Source organism: Mus caroli, chromosome X (assembly GCF_900094665.2).
Source record: "Mus caroli chromosome X, CAROLI_EIJ_v1.1, whole genome shotgun sequence".
Lineage (NCBI taxonomy): Eukaryota > Metazoa > Chordata > Mammalia > Rodentia > Muridae > Mus > Mus caroli.
The window spans coordinates 140460788-140483096 of record NC_034589.1 but is presented as its reverse complement, the minus strand read 5'-3'; the positions used below and the strand labels follow the sequence as shown (position 1 = coordinate 140483096).

Genomic DNA, 22309 nt, shown 5'->3' with positions numbered 1-22309 from the left:
CTACAGAATGAGTTCCAGGACAGCCAGGGCTATACAGAGAAACTCTGTCTGGAAAAACCAAAAAAGGATTCTAATCCACTTTGGCAAAACAAGAAATGCCTGTTTAACCATATGCTCTGATATCTTCACCAAAGACTCACCTCTGCCAAATGCTGCAGCCGTGTCAGTAGTGGAGTCCTCTTGTCAGATCCAAGACGTGTGATATAGTTTGATCTTTTGCTAAATACATACAGAAGGTTAAGGACTGCCAGCACCACTTGCATATCAGAGGAAGCCAATAAAGTTGTCAAATGCTATAGGAACAAAAAAGGGACAAAGTTTAGTGCATCAAGTACTTGGCACTAACAACTTCAAAAAAAATTCTTTTGATGTAATAATGTGTGTCAACATTAAAAGCTATCAAGTTATTGAGCCACAATACACAAAAATAAGTCAATCTCTTACAATATATAATCCTGCACCCAAGGAACAGCTGACTAGAAAGTTCAATAACTGTGAACACTGAAAACTGCAGTTCGATATTATATCTGTATCTTATAAGGAAGAATTTCAAGGTAGAAATATGCTATATGTAGGACTACATATGTAGGACTAAAAATTTATATTTCTAAGCGTTGTGAAATGAACCTAAGTGTATGCTATTATTTCCTTTATAACAAATATATAAAGGACTCATAGAAACTAAAACTATCAACAACAGCTGTGTGCAATTACTCAAAAAAAAAAAAAAACTATTGGAAGTACGGTATGAGCTTGGGAGTGACCTCTTTTTTTTTTCCCAAACAGAGAACATTCACCAATATGTTGCAGCACATAATTGGATAAAATTAAAATCACTATGTAATTGAGCTAGAAATGAACAAAATCATTTTATTTGTTTACTTTATATGGACTTCCTTGGGCAGCACATCTATTTCTTTATCAAGACTGACTGTTTATCCATTCCCATTTGATGTTCAACCATTCTATTACTTGTCCAAAATCATTTTCTGTTCTGATTCTGTTTCTTTCAGAAAATAAAACAAAAACAACATGGTGGTACCGAGGTCATCAAGTTTGGCTAAAGGAAAATAACTTCTTTTTACAGTATTTATGACCACTAAATTTAAGATTTCTTTAATGTGTTTTGTCTGAATGTATGTCTATGTACCATGTAGCCACAAACATCAAGAAGAGGGAATAAAAAAAATAAAAAAAAAAAAGAAGAGGGAATAAGATCCACTGGAAGTGGAGTTACATATAGTTGTAAGCCTTCCATGCTTACATGCTAGGAATCCAAACCTGAGTTCTACGCTAGAAGTAATCAACTGTTAAACCATCTCTTCAGTGCCCTTTTGACCATGGATTGATAACCTTAGTCTTTATGGGTACAAAGAATACAATAAGCTCTTATAATCAGTCCCACCCGTATCATTCATCCCTTCAACTTACCATGGATAGACATATATTTTTGAGGTGCATTCCCATACACCGTTTGGTCAGTATTCCTAAGACAAAGTCAACTATCAACACAGCACATACACTGCTACAATTTGAGTGTAAAATGCCCCTCTATAGGCTTGTTTCTGAACCCTTAGTTAGCCACTAGTTAGTTTTACAAGGTTGTAGAACTTTTAGAATTAGGTCACTAGGGTTTAAGCCTTGGGCGTTATAGCTTTTTTTGGTTCAAAAAAAGTAGCATGTGACTGCCATGAGGTAAAGCTGCCTACCACCATCCTTGAAGAATGAAATCTGTCTCCTCAAAAACATTCCTCCCTTGTTCTTGTCAGCAATTTGGTCATAGGAACAAAAGTGATATAATTGTGATGGGTATTATAAATAATCTTGAGGTGAGTTTAAGTATTTTCAAAGATATATGTATGTTACATGCAAATACACCATTCTGAATTAAGGAACGGGTGCTGAAACTCATCCCCCTGCCCCCTTCCCCCTGCCACAGGTATGATGGGGGGAGTGTATGTGTTTTGGCAAAAGACATTGAAAATTATAAGCACATTAATAAGGAAATCAAACTATTTTAATAGTTTAAAAATAACTTGGAATACCTCTAATAATCTTTGACAAAGATTACTAAATAGTCCATAAATGCTTCAATACAGGTACTATATTCTTTATGTCTTGAAGTATGAAACAGAAAAACGTTCACATCAATCCTAAGAGGTAATACTTATGGCTAAGAAATGTCATACTTCCCCTTGTGGTTCTGAGGATTAAACCCAGGAGCCTATACCCATTAGGCAAGTATACTACAACTGAGCTAAATCCCCACCACGTACTACTACTTCCTATCTTTGAAGCTGATAATCTTAAGAAATCCATAATGAAAAGGAAAGCAAACAACCATCAGAAACAGAAATTCCCTTGTTTGTGTACACACACGGTTGAAGTTAAGAACAGACCACATAGCCTTATATTCTCTTACCTCTATGGAACTGTACAGATGCCGAGAAAAGCTGTACTCAATGAGCAAGGCTGTGAAGTTCAATACAGCTAATAGAAGCATTTTCAGCTGTTCTTTTTCTGGCCTATCACATACAAGCATCCATGACATATTCTCCACTGTTTGTCCAGCATCTGCCAGAATTCCATCAAAGCGGTCCAACAGATCCACCCAGTGATATAACTCACACTAGAAAGAAGGATAAAGAGGATATAAAAATATGATAAAAGTGGCTTAGTGGTATGCTCTAGTAATCTCAGTGTTGAGGAGGCTAAGGTAGAAGGATATGGAGTCCAAGGAGCGTAGGCCACATAGTGAGGCCCATCATCAAAATAATAATGGTTCTTTTAACACTAAATGGTTTCTTTGAAGTAGAGTTTTATAACACTTAGCTTTGTTTTCACTTCTTCAAACATCAATGTATTTATGTGGGTATGTGCACACCAGAGCATATATGTAGAAGTCAGAAAATAATTTGGTGGGGGGAGGAGAAGAATTGATTCCTTCCATCCATTATGAAGGATGCAGGGATCAGACTTGATCTCTCAAGTCACCAGACTTGGAAATAAATGCTTTTACTTTCTGAACTCTCTCTCTCTGGCTCAGCACATTGATTTATCTTAAAAAAAAAAAAAAATCTTGGCAACAATTCAGGCTAAATACCAGTAACCAAGAGCTGTGACACATATGCTAGATACTTAAGTAACTATAGAATCAGGCTATTCCATTACAGTTCTCTTGTTCATCATCAAAGCACACAAAATGATGTACTAATAGCATGTTCCCTATCCTCTGTTATCATGGATTTTACATACCTTGCCAATGTTCCATGTTTTGATTTGCTGCAGTTCCAAGAGGAGTTGCTCATCATTACAAACTTTGAGTTTGTCTATTAAGGCTCTGCAGTCTGCAGGCTAAGAAAAACAAACAAGTATTCATAAAAGGTGTTTAGGAATGAGGAAGAAACAAAGAGAATGGGAAAAGGGACCCTTAAACCCACAAAGAAATTCAACTTTTGCTTATATAAAACTAAATCTTTTAGATTACAATAGAAGCCTGTGAGGAAATACTTTAATCGAAACAATCCACTATGCATTTGTTTAAATCTGAATAAACCTGTATATGCAAACTACTTGAAGTATACGGATAATAGAAACAAAGGAAATAAGCTAAGCAGCACTAAAAGCAAAATTAAATAATTTGCAACATAGCTTAAAAGGTAACCAGAATGTCAGAAGGAGGGAAAATGAGGGAGTGGAGGGAGAGAGGGATGGAGGGATGAAGAGAAGAGAAGAGAAGAGAAGAGAAGAGAAGAGAAGAGAAGAGAAGAGAAGAGAAGAGAAGAGAACGCCAACCAGCCTGAAAGGAAAAGGCTAGCATTGAATTATTTTTCTACAATATTAAACCTTGAATTAGAAAAGATCATAGAGCTTCTGAACTTTGTAAAACTAAGACTCTATTCTTACTTGGTATTCCCATTTCCATACATTCCTGATCTCTTGTATTGATGAACAGGACCATTATCAGGTATCAAGGAGTGGATTGAGAATTTATAATAAAGGTTCTGAAAGTGGAAAGGAAAATGGGATAGGGACTGAGACTGGGAAACATTCTATTAATGGACAACAGGTGGGAAAGTGATAATATCTTTTATTTAATTCTATAAATGGTGTCATGGGAATAAACTAGCTTTGGAACCAAACAAATCTATGTTCTGATTTTGGTTTTATGACTACTATGATGAATCCTACCTACTATCCATTACTTACCAGGAAAACACAATCTAATAAGCTAGCTTGAAGAGTATAGTATGTTCAAGTACCTGCCACTTAGCAAGTACACACAAGAGATTTTTTAAAACGAAACAAAGAACATGAGATTTAGATTTCCTCCTTTCCTATTTCCTCACTTTGAATTCTCATCAAGAAAGAGATGAATAGTTAGATACCACCTATATATCCAACAATGCTGTTGTGAAATCTAAAACTAGAGGAAACCCTAAAGATTCCCATCTCCTATAACATATTTAAAACTATGATTTTCTTTAAGCCTAATTCTCAACTTTGCTAGGATCTACCTCAAATTTTTGGTGATGATATGTATGAAAAACACCTAACACCAAATTCTTCTATAAACCAGGTTTGACCTCAGCCTCATCCCCCTTTTAAGTATAGATTTTAGGAAAAACAGTAAAGAAGAATAAATAACAGAAAACATGGAGAATTTGAGACACTTGTTAACACAGTTCATCTGTCCCTTTTTCATTTACTTGGATTTAGTATCAAATACACGTATTTAAATTTCTAATGACAAAGATAGGCTAATTCAATGTTATGATTCTGTGGGTTAGGTAATACCCATTTTGTTGTTAACATCTGAGTCCTGTAAAAACTTGGTATGTCCACCATTACATGGCATTTAATATCTCACAAACCTGGTACCCAAGCCAGATCTTGCTTGAATGCAATATTGTTGGCAAAGGATACTATGGCCTTGCCAAAGACTCTGCTTGGCATCATGAACAGTTATGAGACATCTGAGTCTAAGTGGACAAGCCATACACAAAGGCAGCTTGCCTGGACCTTTTACCATCTTTCCTAGAACTCAACCTCACTAATGGCCACTGAATGCTTTAGAGGTTACCAAGGACTAGACCAAAATAGGATACTTAAATGCTACTTCCCAAACTCAAGTATTAAATTTCTCTATCTTTGTGGCATATGGAAAAATTATAAACAATTGTCTCCTTCTCTTTCTTGCTTAAATTCTTTCTTGTTTTGAAACAGGGTCTCCTTATGTATCCCTCATTGATCTTGGAACTCAGATATCTACCTGCCTCTGCCTTCCAGGTGCTAGGACTTAAAAGTTTGCACTACCATACCCAACCTTTCTGGTCTCTCTTATTTTCAAAGAATCATTCTAACATCCTTTAAACTTGTGAGTGAGAGACTTGTTATTGCTGAATGAGAGGGGAAAGAGGGAAGGATTAGGGGACAGGGAGGAGGAAATAGGAAAGGAGGAAAGAAAGGAGAGAGAGTAAATATGTGCAGATGTCATAAGACAGGGACAATCATGCAGAGTTGGTTATCTTCACCTTATGTTCTAGGGGCTGAGCTCATTGAGATTAAATTGTAAGAAACTTTTACCTGGTGAACCATCTCATGGGATTTGGTATAGCCCCACCTCCAACCCAACTTTTCACAGGGTTCATCTATTACACACATTTAAATCTAAGGTGCTCGTGTTTTCTAATTATAAGGTTTACTTATCTTTACAATATTTTTCCTTTTTCTCCATACATAAATGCAAACCAAGTGGGACTGTCCCAACTCAGAGGAAAAGGCAAGCCATCTGTCAGTTCAAAGCTGCTACCAGGATTTACTTGAATTTGTTTCCATTATCAAACCTATGGGGGAAATCCTTTGAAATACTGCCAATATTCTAAGTGATCAATGAAAAACCAAAAACGTTTCTTAAAAATAAAACCTAGTACTGATACCAGTATGATCAATGAAAAAAAAATTTTCTTAAAAATTGAACCTAGTACTGACACCAGTAAAATCAATGAAAAACAAAACATTTCTTAAAAATAAAACCTAGTACTAACACCAGTATGAGAAACTGGGCAATCTTCTATGTTGCTTGAGTAAAACAGGCAACCCAAGCCTTAAAACACACCTAGTCAGTGATTTTATATTCTTAAATAATCTGATAGAAGCTAGGAAATTTACATAAGTGTGACTGTAAGAGCCTTATAATTCACTTAGCATAAAAAATAAAATTTGCATTTCTCTGATCACCTGTAAGAGAGACTCTTTCTAGTTTACTGGCTTTGGTCCTTCTCTGAAAGGTTTTATGCCCATTTTGTCATTGGGATATTCATTTCTTCTACTGACATAGTATAAAAGATATTAACTATTTTGGGTTACAAATATTTTCTCCAGCTTGTCATGTCCCATGACTCCCCCACACAACTGAGCTTAATTTTGAACATACAAAAACAGCACATAATTAACATAATTTGGTGAGTTTATATGGATCCATACATTCATTTTACCATCACCACATTTCAGGTGAAAAACATATATCACCTCTAAGTTTCCTTGTGGCCCTTTGTGTATTTGTGTGTATTAAAAACACTTAACATGAAGTTTATCCTCAACGAAATTCTTAAAGTACACAGCAATTTACCAGTAACTGTAAGTTCTGAAACTTATCCTTTTTCTTTTCAAATAGGGTATCACTATGTAGCCCTGACCTTGTGGCTCTTTTGCCTCAGTCTCCTTAGACAGGAGCCACCATGCCCAACTTTTTATTCACTTTTTACTCACTTGTTTTACTAAATTATACATAGCCATAGAACAATTCCCCATTCCCTCCCCTGATAAACATCATTCATTCTGTTGCCTACTTACATACCTTTTGACTATTTTAGATGCCCCATAGTAGAGGAATCATGCAGTATTTGTTCCTCTGTAATTAACTTATTTCACTTTTCATTCTTCTGGGGGGAGTTAATTTTAAAAATATGAGAAATTCTTCAACTTCATAATGAAAAACCCCCAAATAACCCAATTTTAAAGTGGGCAAAGGAATTTGAAAAGACTTTTCTCCAAAGACAATGGCCAAATGGCACATACAAAGGTACTCAACATCACTAATAATCAGGGAAATGCAAATCAAAATCATAATGAGATATTACCTCATACCTGTTAGAATGGCTATTGTCATGTGTCCTTTTATTTTGGATATGGTATTTTACATTTCCATTTTGGTATTTTGTCCTTTGCTTTAATGCTTGGAAGGGCAATCCCCACCTAAGACAAGGTAAACATTCACCTGTATGTTCTACTTCTCCTATAATTTCTTTTAAAAATATCTGACTTTTGATGACTTATCTACAATTTACTTCAGTAAAACAGTCCCCCGCACCATCCCACCCAAATCAAATGTAATTGTCTTGGCACATTTTATTGACTAATACTGTTCTTTCCCACAATATATAATCCCTCTATTAAGTTCTTATGTATGCTAGGTTGTCCTGATTTTCAACTCTCATATAAATAGATTATTACGCTGATGGCACTGTCTTGTTTTAAAAATCTTAATTCCTTAAGACGTTTTTATTCTTCACTTTTAAATATTATAATAGTCATCAAAACTTATAAATACCAAAACACATCAAAAACAGAATCAAATGAAAATTTACAGTAACAATATTAATATGCTCAATATACAGCATTTAGTAAAAACAGATATTCCCATGTCAGAATACAAAATAAAAGACTAATAAAAAAGTCAATGAACTTACCATTTTTGTTTTCAAAACAAAACAAAAAACTCTAGGTTCTATTAGCTATAGTCAATTTTAATTCTACATCTCTTTTCCATTGTCATACTGTCTTTCAATGCTTATATTGTAGCCTGAGAGTCCCTTTCAGGGACCAAATATCTTCAAAGTATTGTTCACTATTCCTTTTTCCACTGGTCACTTAGCTACTAATTTTTAATCAAAGTAAGTTAAAATGGCAAGGAAGTATTTTTTCTGGTAGTGTTCAGGGTGCAACCCAAGGCCTCATGCATGCTAGACAAAAAAACAGAGATATTCCTCCTAGTTTCACAAGTTACTATAGTTAACACTTTGTATTAACTGGACATACTTATTTGGAAGATCAGAACTGCTGAACTGGTCACAATGATTTTTTTCCTGAAATAAAGAAAATGCACAAAGCAAATTTGGATACTCACAGCTTCAGTAGGTGTCTTTTTCAGTTTAGTCCTGTCTACTTTCATGTTTTCAGTTTTCTGATTTAAGATCTGCAAAAAAAAAAAAAAAAACAAAAAACCCAAAGTAATGAGAACATAAAGTTACAGATATTCTACAGCTCTAGTCTTAGAAATACAAATATTAGACGAAGAGTATGCAAAATACCTAGTGTAACACTGGAGTTATGTTAATTCGATGGTATGGTTATTAGACAGAAAATGGCAGAGTATCTTTAGATAAAACTAACCAATGATCCCCGTTACAATAAACCTAAAACCAAACTAAGCCAAAACAAAACAGCTTTTTTTTTCTTCTCCTATTATAAAGATTTCAAACTCTTTATTGACACAGTTAAGTATGCAAGGTTTTTTGATAACTTGGGGTGGAAAACTCACTATAAGCCTCTAGTTATTGGGGGGGGGTTCTGGGAATTTAGGCAAAGTTTTAAAGATGTACATAAACATTTAACATTATTAATCTATATTGCATGAATAGGTACAAAAGTGAAAAATCAGAAAGTACCAAAAGCCCCAAATAAGATGTTTAAAGTTGTTATTTAAATCAAATTACTTTATGTGTGTGTTTCGTTCACATGTATATATGTACATCATAGAGGCGTGGGGCCCAAGACGATCAGAAGCCATTAGATATATTGAAAGTATAAGGATGGTTGTGAGCTACCATACAGGTACCAGGAAAAAGTGATCTTAACTGTTTTCTCTTCAGCTCTAGGATTGGTTTTTGAATTGACTATATAACTGCTAGAAAATACTGCAGACAATTACATAACAGAAATTTGTGATTAAGTAAAACAGTTAAAACGTGAAATATAAGTCTACTGAATCAGACATCATGATTCACACCTGTAACTCCAGACTGGAGCAGAAGAAGCATCAATGGGAATTCATGACTAGGCTGGGCAACAGATTAAAAACAAAACAAAACAAAAAAGCAACTAAATATAAATCTAGGTCTAAAGACAATACTCTAGAAAGGAAATGAAAATATCACTTAATAATGTCTCTATCAGACTGCCTAAAGTCTATAGGACATTTTCTTAATTAATGATTGATGTAGGAAGGTCCAGCCTACTACAGGGATGTGAATGGTGACATCCCTGGTGGTCCTGGAGTATACAAGAAGGCTGAGCAGGGCAGAAAGAACAAGCCAGTAAATTCTCTCCCTCTCCATGGCCTATGTCTGGTTCAATTCACGACTCTAGATTCCTGTTTGGGTTTCTTCCCTGACTCCTTTTAACAATAGACTGCATAATGTGGACGAATAAGCCAAATAACGCCCCTGCCCCACTGTAATGTTAACTCACAGCTAAACACAAGGATTAAGGCTAAGCCATGTGATGGTTTTGGCAATGTGCCTTTTAACAGGAAGATAAATTATGTCTTTTTGTATGTATGTATGTATGTATGTACACTGTAGCTGTACAGACGGTTGTGAGCCTTCATGTGGTTGTTGGGAATTGAATTTTAGGACCTCTGCTTGCTCTGGTCAGCCCTGCTCACTCTGGTCAACTCCACTTGCTCCGGCCCAAAGATTTTTATTATTATATGTAGTACACTGTAGCTGACTTCAGACACACCAGAAGAGGGTATCAGATCTCTTTACAGGTGGTTGTGAGTCACTATGTGGTTGGTGGGGTTTGAACTCAGGACCTTCGGGAAAGAGCAGACTTAACAAAGACAATTCTTAGCTGGGTGGTGGTGGCACACGCCTTTAATCCCAGCACTCGGGAGGCAGAGGCAGGCGGATTTCTGAGTTCGAGGCCAGCCTGGTCTACAAAGTGAGTTCCAGGACAGCCAGGGCTACACAGAGAAACCCTGTCTCGAAAAACAAACAAACAAACAAACAAACAAATAATTTTTTTTAAAAAAACAAAGAGAAGTCTTTTTTAAATATACTAGGAAACAATGTGTAAGACACTACTAAAACTGTCCTGACAGTTTAACACAATCACTTTGGTAAGACCAAGTAATTTAAAAGGCCCCAAAATAGGTAACAGCCTAATCAGACCCATGTAATGCCTGTAACATTTAATAACAGATAAGTCCTTGAAGATACACTGACCAAATTGTGGTAAGAAACCAACATTTCTCCTACTATCAAAGAGGACACATGCACAGTGGTAGAGGTAGATTTCAGGCTCTTCAGAAAGATCTGGTGCTATTTAAGGTAACCAGCCATGAATACATACATATTCCAGGTAGCTTCTGTCCTAATTATCTGTTTTGCTTACACCTATTCAATCAATGAGTATTAAGGAAGAGATGGTAAAAAGATTAAGAATGTTCCACAGTATTTTATTTAAATGATGGGCACATTTAAATATTATGTCTAAATGTTTAAATATTAACATTTGAGGCCATGTCATTTTTGACATACATATAAATCAAAGTTAATATCTTTTCAAATATTTATCACCCAAAACATTTGGTTTATATAGTATTTGAACATTAAACAACATTCTCCTATAATTAATATTTAGGAATATGTAACTACAAATTCCCTTGTAAAATTACCTCATCATCTAACACAAAGGACAAGATTAACTCCTATCAACAACTTCAAAATACCTAAAATGAGGCCAACTAGATCCTGACAACAATCTTAACCATGGAGTAGAAACCATATACTGAACAATTTGTACACTTAACTACCAGGCTTTTTTGTTGTTCTTACAAAAGATTTTACAGCTAACACTAGATCCCATTATTGGAGATACAGGTATATGTAGAGAAGCAATTAAGTTGCTTCTGATATGAGAAGTAGCAATCTGCCCCAACATTATACAACTCAAGTATATAATGGTGCATGTTTTCCCTTTAGAATGAATGAGGAACTCAACTCAAAGTGTACTCATCACTTTATTCGAAGACAATGTTGGAAGTTCTTGCCCTTAATAGTACAACACTAGACAGTAGCGAACACACAGACCAGAAAAGACTACAACTCCCCCATTTATAAAACACCTCGCAGAATGGCCAAGCAGATTTAGTAGTGATAAAAGTACTTGCAGCAGTATAAGCACAAGAACATGAATACAGTTCCCCAGAACCCAGGTAGAAGTCTGTAACTACAGTGTTTGGGGCACATGAGAAGAAAACAAATAGATCCTGGGAACTCACTGGTCAGTCAGTCTACCAGAAGTAGAAAACCTCAGGTTCAGAGAGACTCAGTATTAAAAAATATAATAGAGAACAATAGAGCAACACACTCAAAGTTGAACTCTGCTTCTACATACATATGCACTGACAAATACTATACACGAGCACTCATAACATCCTGAAGATTCAACATGGTAGAGATGTCAAATCTCCTAAAATTGATACACAAGTTTAACACTGTTCCTACTCCAATCCCAGTAAGACTCTTGAGTAAACCTAAACTAGTCCAAAATGTGTATGGGAAAGCAAAGGAATGACAATAGCAGAAACAACTTGGAAAAATAAAAACGTCAAATCACTATTTTTGACAATTCACGTTTACATCAAAAATTTAGTTTGTAAGCCTCACTCCATGTCAATTAATCTGCTCTTTCCCATTGCTCCTGGAACCCCTTCTTCCCAGCAAGACCACTCCTACTTTCACTATTTCTCTTTGTGTGTGCCCCACTGAGTTGAAATTAAAAAACATTGATAGGTTATTTGCTGAAACAAGAATAAGTCAACAATGGTTAGACTACTGCATAAAATGACATGCCACCCCCAACAATTCTTAACTTGCCAACAGACAGGAGGAGTGGGGGTGGGGGTGGGGAGGTGTTTGTCTTGTCTCATGGGTTAAACACTATTTTTGGAGACAAGAGTATTGCTATGTAGGGTCAGTTAGTTCCCCTGTAGTGATAGGATAACAAGCATGCAAGGCTCAATCTAACCCTCTTGAGGGGTAGGGTCAAACAGCTTTTTATCTCAGCTATAGCTCAAAAAATTTAAATTGCTTGTGTGTTCATCACATGCACCTGTGTTATGCATATATGCATGTGGAGGTCAGAAAACAACTTGGCAGGAGTTAGTTTCTTTCCTTTCACCATGTAGGGTTGAGGGGTTGGATTCAGGTTGTGAGACTGGTTCTCAGTTTTTTGTTTGGGTTTGAGGAATTTTTATTTTTGTTGTTTTAAACGAGAATAAAGCCCTGCTCTGGCTGTCCTGAAACTCACTATGTATACCAAGCTGGCCTTGAACTCTGAAGACCCACCTGCCTCTGTTTCTTGAATGATAAGCTTAAAGGCATGTACCACCATGTCGAGAATATCAGCTACTAACTTTTCTGGGTTTTTCAAACACGGTTTCTGTTTATCCCTGGATGTCCTAGAATTCTTCTAGGTAGACCAGACTGTCCTCGAATTCAGAGATCGACCTATTTCTCCTCCCAAGCACTACTTCTGGCCGGTCACTATTTTTTATATTAAACTTTAAGCTAAGAGATACAAACCATGCATTTATGGTCTCCAACATATTTTGAACTATGCCCAAATTGTAGAATTGCTAAAATAGTTAATGAGGTACTGCCTCATATAAATTTTGGGGGTATGGAGAAAAACACCTAAAAGTTGACTCTCAACAATTTTCATATATCCACTAACTATTGTCATCATGGTGGATAATGTTCCTAGAATTCATTCCTCCTAAACTGAAATCTTGTATTCTTTAGACAGTATTTTCCAAACCCCTAGCAAATACTATCACTCTATACTCTCTATACCATTTTATACATCAAGACACTATACATGTATATGCACACACACACATACACACAGTAGTATTGACTGAGAGACATGTATATCAATAAGATAGATTAAAAACCCCAATATACAAATACACCCAAGTGACATCAAGGAAGCGTTGTCAATAAAAGTTGTCAGAACAAGAATACATCCATATACAAAGTGATAATCTATGGCCCAAGTGTCACAGCTCACATAAATTAATTCAAGGAGCTAGAGAGATAGCTCAGCAAATTGTGCTGCTCTTGCAGAAGACCCAAGTTCAATTCCAAGCACCCACTTCATATAGCTCATAACCACATATAACTCCAGCAAAAAGGGATCCAAGTTCTCTTTTGGACTCCACAGGAATCTGCACTCACATACACAGTCACACACATGTATATATTCAGATAATTAATTTTTAAAAATTAACTCAAAATGTCCCAGAATTAAACAAAACGTATATAAAATCCTATTGGGAGAAAATAATTACAAACCATGTATAGTATAGTACTTAGAATATATAAAGAACTCTCAAGCCTGCTTGCCTCTCCAGTCACCTTGAGGCTGTACTTCAACTTGGTATCCTGTTAGCCTCTGGCCCAGGACTCTACTCCATGTTCTTGTAGCAGACTGATTTGGAAACTCCACCAAGTGACCTACCTCCCCTTGGCTTCCTGTTGGTGGAGTGCTTATCTGATATCCTGGGCTAGCCCAGCGGCTGGGTGCCCCAGGGGTCTATTAACTGGGAATCCCCAGGAGCACAACATGAACCATGCTTAAGAATAACCACAAGTTCAGGCCTCTGACTCCAAAGGGACTAAAAAAGACTATATGATTAGATAGGTCTCCAGCCCAGGTGGTACCAAGGATCCCTGAGAGACTAAAGCTTTGACTCCAGTGGTCTTAAAGGGCAATGATCCAGGTTTTGACTGAGGTTCCAGTGGTCAGTCGGTAGGTGTAGGTGTGTGTGTGTGTCTGTCTGTATGTCTGTCTGTCTGTCTGCCTGTCTGTCTCTGACACATACATGAATGAGTATGAATGGTATTTCTAAAAATTCTGGGATACAATCAAGGGGTGAAATGTGAGAATTCATGGTGTAGAAAGGAACAGATAAAATCAATAGGAACACAGGCTATTTATTGGCACTATAGTACAAGTAGATAAAACTACACACATAAGACATTTAGAAAGAACTCCACATAGACATGACCAGAGAAGAAACTCCATGATACATTAGTCAGGATGTCAAAAATACAAAGTAAATAAATATACTAGAAGTAACATGAGGAAAATATCAACTTACATACAAAGGCCAAAGAAATGTCAGACACAGCCCAGACTTTTCATCAGCAAACAGAAAAACACAAAGGAAGTAATGTCTTATCAAACTCTGAAGTAACTGTGAGCCAAGAATGTTAACTAGCAAAGTTTATCTTTCAAAGTGATGAAGAAATAAGGATAGTTCAAGACAAACACAAATTATGGCAATCAATAACAACAACCAATCTAGCACTTTGGAAAATTCCTAATGAAATATTATAGAAGGTGGAACGATAGACTCCTTTATAAGATTGTACACAAAAGTGCACAATCTATGAAAAAAATGGGTGAATTAAGTAGGCTGGGAAAAGAAACAACCATTTATAATTGGAGCCTCGAATTTCATAAAAGAAACAGCAAAAGGCATAAAAACCACATAGGTCCAAGTACAATAATAGTGAGAAACTTCAATATACCACTCATTTCTATAGGTGTTCTGAAATGAAAATGGGCAAAGGAACTTCAGATGGAATCAACTTAACAGATACATTTAAAATATTCTACCTAACAGAGAATATGCATTTTTCTCAGCAGTACATGGAACCTCCAAAATCGGTATCATAGAATAAAAAGTCCCAACAAATACAAAATAAAAAGAAACCACACTAATTCCTTGTGTCCTATCAGAGCATAAAAAAAGAAGAAAGAATTCTACAGGAGAAACTACAAAAATATTTGGGGACAAAAGTGTGCTATCCAGGAAATTCAAAGGGAAATTTAAAATTCCTAGACACCAACAAAATGAGAACAACCTACTAGAACCTCCATTCTGAGACACAGCCAAGGCAGTCCTAAGAGGAAAATTTATAGTGCTCATATTAGAAAGTGAGAGATGTGGGGGTGGAGGGAGATCCAGTGAAGGAGAGCAGTGGGAGATATGGAGCCTGAAATGGCCACCTCCTGTAACCAGTCAAGACTCTCAGTGGAGCAATAGAGTCACTAAACCACCCACAAAACTTTCAACCCAAAATTTATTCTGTCTACAAGTAATGCAGGGAATGGCCAGCCAAATGACTGGGCCAACTTGAGACTCATCCCATGGGCAAGCAACAATCCCTGTCACTATTAATACTCTGTTATGCTTGCAGACAAGAGCCTTGCATAACTGTCTTCTGAGAGGCTCCACCTAGCAGCTAACAGAAAAAGATGCAGACCCAGAGCCAAACACTGGATGAAACCAGGGAGTCTTGTAGAAGAGTTGTGGGAAGGGCTAAAGGACCCAGAAGGGATAGAAATTCCATAGGAAGACCAACAGAGTCAACTAACTTGGGCCCTTGGGGGCTCCCAGAGACTGAACCACCAAACAAAAAGCATACAAAGGCTGGACCTAAGCCCCCCCCCATATTTAGCAGATGTATAGCTTAGTCTTCATATGGGTCCCCCAACACTTGATGTGGGTAACCCTGCCTGCTGCCTGCTTGGGGATCTTATTCCCCTGTCTTGTCTGTCCTCAGTGGGAGAGGATGCACCTAGTCCTGCAGTGACTTGAGGTGCCAGGGTGGGTTAGTACCCAGAGGGGGACCTCCACCTTCTTAGAGGTGAAGGGGAATGAGGTATGTGTGAGGCAGGACTGTGAGAGGGGAGATGGGGACAGGGGGCTATGATCAGGATGTAAAGTGAATGAATTAATAAATGAATGGAAAATAAAAAGTGAGAAATCTCAAATAAATAATCTAACAAAGCACATTAAGGCTCTCTAAAAAAACTGCAATTCAAAAGCCAGTAAATGAATGGCAAGGAATAGTGAAGATTGGGGAAGAGATTAATGAAATAAACTGAAAGAACAATACATTAAAAAAAAAACAATCAAATAAAATTAGATTCCTATCTTTCTCTTTATACATTAATCAGTCAGAAATTGATCAAAGACCTTAATTTGATCCCCCACTCAGTCAAACAGAAACATTCAATGTCCAACCATTTCCAGCAAATTTTATGGTTTTGTTTATAGAGATATGTTCAAGAGTGGAATGATGGGTCATCCGTTAGTGCTTTTTTTAATTTTTTGAAGCACTCCCACACTGGTTCCCATATCAGTTGTTTTAATTTGCACGCTAACCAGCAATGAATAATTGGATAATTGTTTTGTGTATTTTTACTCTATCTTCTGGTACTTGGGAATGAAGTACCCTATTTCATTCTTCTTTCCCTATTTCCTTTCTCTCAAACATCTGGATAGGTAGCTATTCTCATTGAGTGAAATGGTATGTCAAAGTAGTTTTATTTATATTTCCTTGATGACTGGGATGTGAACACTTTAAAATTGTGTTTCAACACCGGAGAAGCCGGGCGTGGTGGCGCACGCCTTTAATCCCAGCACTCCGGAGGCAGAGGCAGGCGGATTTCTGAGTTCGAGGCCAGCCTGGTCTACAAAGTGAGTTCCAGGACAGCCAGGGCTAAACAGAGAAACCCTGTCTCGAAAAACCAAAAAAAAAAAAAAAAAAACACTGGAGAAACGGCTCAGAGGTTAAGAACACTGACTGCTCTTGCAGAGGACCTGGATTCAGTTCCCAGCAACCACATGGCAGCTCACAGTTGTAACTCCTGGGGACTCGGCTTACTTCTGGCCTTCAAGGGCACTGGGTGTGCATGGTGCAATACACACATACAAGCAAACACTCGTACACATAGAATAAGATAAAGACATTGTTTAAAAATCTACTTACAAAATTGTGATTCTTCTGAAAACTGCCCACTCAATCTCATTATTCAGATATTGACTGCAAGTTGTATCTGCTTAGTGTTTAATTTATGCAATTCTCAGTAATTCTGAATATAAACCTTTTATCTGTATACCTTGTAAAGATTTTTTCCCACTCTGTGGGCTGTCAATGTGCTTTCTTTATAATTTTATTTGCTGAGTAGCAACTTTGTAATTACATATTTAGTTTGCTGATACTTGGTTCAGTTACTCTGCTCTTAAAATTCTGTTCCAAACTTGTTATTTACCCCCAGTGTCTAGAAGGGTATTCCCTATGTTTCTGACTGAGTTTGAGGGATTAAAGTCTTTGATCAATTTCTAGCTGATTAATGTCCAAGGTGAAGGATAGGAATCTAATTTTATTTGGTTGATTTTTTTTTTGGGTCATTCTTTCAGCTTATTCCATTAATCTCTTCCCTAATCTTTATTCCTTGCCATTTATTGGTTTTTGGATTGGCAGATTTTTGAAACCTTGATGTGCTTCAAAAGACTGAGATCTCTCACTTTTTTCTATTAATTTATTTTTCTTTAAATTAAGTATTTTTAAAATACTTGTTTATGGGAGGTCTAAAATAAAGGAAGTAAAAGACACATAGATTGGAATGTGTCTTATCATTTCATCTATGTAGAAAATCCAAAAAATACACCCAATAGCCACAAAGAAAAACTGCCTCCTGAAACCTCCAGAATACAAGATTAATGTATTAATTACTCTTACATATGCTACCATGAACAACTGGATTTGAAATGAATACCATTTATATAAGCATCTTAAGAATACTTAAATATCAATATATCAAAGTATGTCCAGATCTAGGAGGAAAATTACAGATCATTAGTGCGGTACTAGCCAATGGGGGGGGGGGACAGAAAATGGAGCCCTAAAATAGCCCCATATAAATTGGTCAACTCTGACAAAGAATCAAAGTCAATATATGCATGAGGGATTTTTTTTTAAAAAGGTACTGGAATAGCTGTGCACCCACATGCATCATAAAAAAGACAAAACAATAAAATTCCACATTTTTTCAGAAAAGGCAATTCAAAATGGATCATAGACCTATCTACAAAATGTAAAATAATACATCTCCAAAAAGAGTTAGATGATACAGGTTTTGGTGACGATGTTTCAAATTATAACCAAGGGTATCCATCCAAGAAAAAAAAAGCATTCTCTTTTAAATAAAAAAGCTAGCTAGCATGGAGAAAATATTTGCTAAAAAAGGCATCAAGGTAACTAGGACATGGCTCACAGATGAAGTGGTTGGTTTAATCCAAAGTAGCAAGACAGAGTAAAGACATAGAAAACAATTATTAAAAATATAAAAATACACAAAGAAAGCCAGGCGTTGGTGGCACACACCTTTAATCCCAGCACTCGGGAGGCAGAGGCAGGTGCATTTCTGAGTTCAAGGACAGCCTGGTCTACAGAGTGAGTTTCAGGACGGCCAGGGCTACACAGAGAAACCCTGTCTCCAAAAAAACCAAGAAAACACAAAGAATAGAAAGTCAATAAAAATAAACCAATAAAATTTTTAGTGGATACCTTACCAGAGAAGATATACAGATAGAAAATTAACTAATGAAAAGATGCTACACAACAAGAGACTGTGATAATCAGCACTGAGATTTCACTATGCCTATTACAATAACCAAACCCAGAACACTGACATCAGAATGTTAGCAAGGATGTAGAATAAGAAGTCCCTTAGATTGCCTGGAAGATGGCTAAAATGCCTTTAGAGAACTAAGCATATTCATAAAATATAAGCTATTATTTGCATTGTAACTGTCAAACTTGGTGTATATCAGACAAAGGAATATTTAGTACTAAATGAGCTATCAAGAAATAGATGTGGAAAAATCTCAAACTCTGATTACTGAACAAAAGAAGTCAATCTGAAAGGCCAGATATAGAGCCTTTAATTTCAGTGCAGAAGCAGATGGATCTCCAGAGAAAATAAACAATCAAAATGTCAACCTGATTTTAAAACAAACCAAACAAAACAGACTACTCTAATTATATGGTATTCTGGGAAAATATCGAGATAATAAGAAAAAAAAGGGGACTACTGATTGCCAGGAGTTAGTGAATAGAGTATAAAAGATTTTTTAATACAGTGAAATTATTCCATACGATAGGTTAAATACATGTATTTTAAATATAGTCAAATTTCTATGCCAAGGGTAAATTCAAATGTAAACTATAGGTAATCTTTGGATGATTCATTAACTGTAACAAATATGCCATTCTAGTAAAGGAATGCTGATAATGCAGTATCATTTACAGTGGGGACATACAAATTCTTTGAGACAAATGTTTCTCTACATGGACCTAACTATCCTGGAACTCAGATCCACATACCACCCAAGTGCTGAAACTAAAGATACATGCCAATCCTGTTCAATTTCTATGTAATTAACCACTTAAAAAATCTTCCAAAGAACAAAGTACCTTACCCACTAAATAAAATACCCACTAAATAAAATAAATATATGATCACTTTGCTGTTATTTACCAAAAACTGCAGATGAGATCACTGGTAAAATATTCCCAGAAATAAGCATCTGGCTCTAATTAAAACTGTTTTGACTATAGATACTATATTATTCAAGTGTCTAGGACATTTTTATGCAACATAAAAGCCAGGAAAGCAATTTATTGAAAGAGTATCTAGTAGCTCAGAGAACTGGCAGGAGCCTACATCTAATTCTGAAAATGGCAGAATTTAAGGGAAGCCAGGTAACCATATCCAAGGGAGGAACACAAAAGCAGTTTAGTTGGGGTGCTTCTGCTGCCAATACCAGACTTTAGATGCCTAAAAGGTACTGGTCGAAGCAGAAAGACCTGTAAATCATCTCAGGTCCCAAATTCCAAGTATGAGCATCTGATATATGCTACTCACCAATACACACGAGGAGCCAAAACAAATAAATGCTCCCTATAATCAGTGAACAGCTAGTCTGTTTTCTATCACTCAACTGCAAGAAATACTAATAGTTAAAAAAAGAAATGAAAGATAGTATGTCCTTGAGATACCAATTAAAATTCTGACGTTCTGTTCTCAATTCAAACCTACTATTCTAACAGGAAGGAGAATATTTACTTAGTGTTCATCATAAGCCAAACAATATCCTGTATTTAAAATAAATGTTATGAGCTTAAGTACCCTGCCAGGCTGACAGACATACTTAATGATTCTAAAAACAACTTGATTTTAGGAAGGCACACAACAGTGTTTTCAAGTAGTGCCTATTTGGTATCTAACAATTCAAGCATTCTAAAGAATATACTTTGAAACATGTCAGAGACTTGATGTATTATTACTTCACACACAAATATTCTTTCAGCCCAATTTGTCCCTATTTACAGAAAAAAAAAAAAGGCCCACAGGAAAATCAGCACCTTGTTTGGTTAGTGAATCTTGAGAAACTAAATTTTAACTAGTATACAGTGTCACAAATAAAGAGAATGGTGATTGGGAAATGGATTCTATCTTAGAGGTCAAAAAATTAAAACTCTATTACATAGGAACTCCCAACAAAAAGAAGATAGTTTTTAAAAACAAAATTCTGGAAATGTTTTACTGCTTTTGTTGGGTCAAAATATAATTATAAGTATCAAACTACCTCTCTGTTCAAGTGGTTCTTAAATTTTGCTTGAGAAGATAGAACTATTAAGAAAATGGAAGAATTGGGGCGTGGTGGTGCACGCCTTTAATCCCAGCACTTGGGAGGCAGAGGCAGGCGGATTTCTGAGTTCCAGGCCAGCCTGGTCTACAGAGTGAGTTCCAGGACAGCCAGAGCTACAGAGAAACCCTGTCTCCAAAAACCAAAAACAAACAAACAAAAAAAACCAATGAATGAAAAGAGACTGTATGGGGCTGGAGAGATGGCTCAGTGGTTAAGAGCACCAACTGTTCTTTCAGAGGTCCTGAGTTCAATTCCTAGCAACCACATGGCGGCTCTCAACCATTTGTAACGGGATCAGATGCCCTCTTCTGGTGTGTCTGAAGACAGCAAGTGTACTCATATACATAAAATAAGTAAATTTTTTTTAATAAAAGGAAAAGAGTATGAATTTAAACAAGAGGGAAGGGTATCTGAAAAGTTTAGAAGTACAAAGGGGAAAGAAGAAATTTTGTAGACATAATCTCAAAAAATTTAAAGGAAAGATCACTTTTAGAATTCCTGACCGGGGCTGGTGAGATGGCTCAGTGGGTAAGAGCACCCTACTGCTTTTCCGAAGGTCTGGAGTTCAAATCCCAGCAACCACATGGTGGCTCACAACCATCTGTAAGGAGATCTGACGCCCTCTTCTGGAGTGTCTGAGGACAGCTACAGTGTACTTACATATAATCAATAAATAAATCAAAAAAAAAAAAAAAAAAAAAAAAAAAAAAAAAAAAAAAAAAGAATTCCTGACCAAACTAAACAAACAAAACCACAACAAAACCCCAGCCTATTCACTATTGATTACAGAGTTATAGACATCACTGATTGCCTGATTTGTTAAGGAGGACTCAGCATAATTTTTAAGCCTTTCTCTATCTGACCTAAGTTCCAATTAATATACAGCCAAGACTTTATCCATCACACATTAATATCTAACCGTCATGACCACTTGAGAAATGAAGACTGTGACCAATTTACTAAGGTCAAAAAATGTCTACAGGCAGGGATAAGAAGGGATAAGAACGCAAATTCAAACTACCAACCACTCCCACCGCCCCTCACTACAGGCACCAGTATCCCTATCCTTAGCTACATAAAATGGCATGGGAGGATTGCTCAGCTAAATCTATGACCTGGCAGTAAAATGAAATAACAAAACAAGTAGCCTTTACTCACCCCCCCAAAAAAATCTGGAAACTCATTTGCAGACATTGCTTGGAAGTCTCATACAAAATCTGAATATACTAAAATCTCAAGATAAATGTGTATGCTCCCCAAGCACCTTTAATCCTACCACTTAGGAGGCAGGAACAGATGGATCTCTATGGGTTGGAGGTCAGACTGACCAACAAAGCAAATTTCATGACATCCAGGGCTAAACTGAGAAAAGCTGTCTCAAAAAACCAAAAGGGGAAAAAAAAAAGCATGTATGTTTCTCTGCAAAAAAACAAAACAAAACAAAAGAACTACCTATCGGGCTGGAGAGATAGCTCAGTGGTTAGGATCACTGACTGCTCTTCCAGAGGTCCTGATTTCAATTCCCAGCAACCACATGATGGCTTACAACCATCTGTAAAGGGATCTAATGCCCTCTTCTGGTGTGTCTGGAAACATCTACAGTGTAGTCATATAAATAAAACAAATCTTTAAAAAAAGACTTTTTTTTATTTTGTTTTTCCAGAC

The 22309-nt window shown here is 36.4% G+C and overlaps 1 protein-coding gene across 21 annotated transcripts in view; it reads right to left on the bottom strand.

Moving 5' to 3' along the window:
* The window catches only part of Huwe1 (HECT, UBA and WWE domain containing E3 ubiquitin protein ligase 1), a 137472-nt gene that overhangs the window by 94217 nt on the left and 20946 nt on the right, over window positions 1-22309 (bottom strand). For 20 of the 21 annotated variants that reach the window (XM_029473129.1, XM_029473137.1, XM_029473130.1 and 17 more), the window contains 4 exons: window positions 8189-8257; window positions 3256-3354; window positions 2423-2629; window positions 141-293 (listed from right to left, as the gene is read on the bottom strand). In XM_029473129.1, coding sequence (XP_029328989.1) covers window positions 141-293; window positions 2423-2629; window positions 3256-3354; window positions 8189-8233 — 504 coding nt within the window. In that variant the 5' untranslated portion in view covers window positions 8234-8257. Of the gene's footprint in view, window positions 1-140; window positions 294-2422; window positions 2630-3255; window positions 3355-7149; window positions 7258-8188; window positions 8258-22309 lie in introns of all 21 variants that reach the window. The other variant, XM_029473140.1, reaches the window with a different exon arrangement.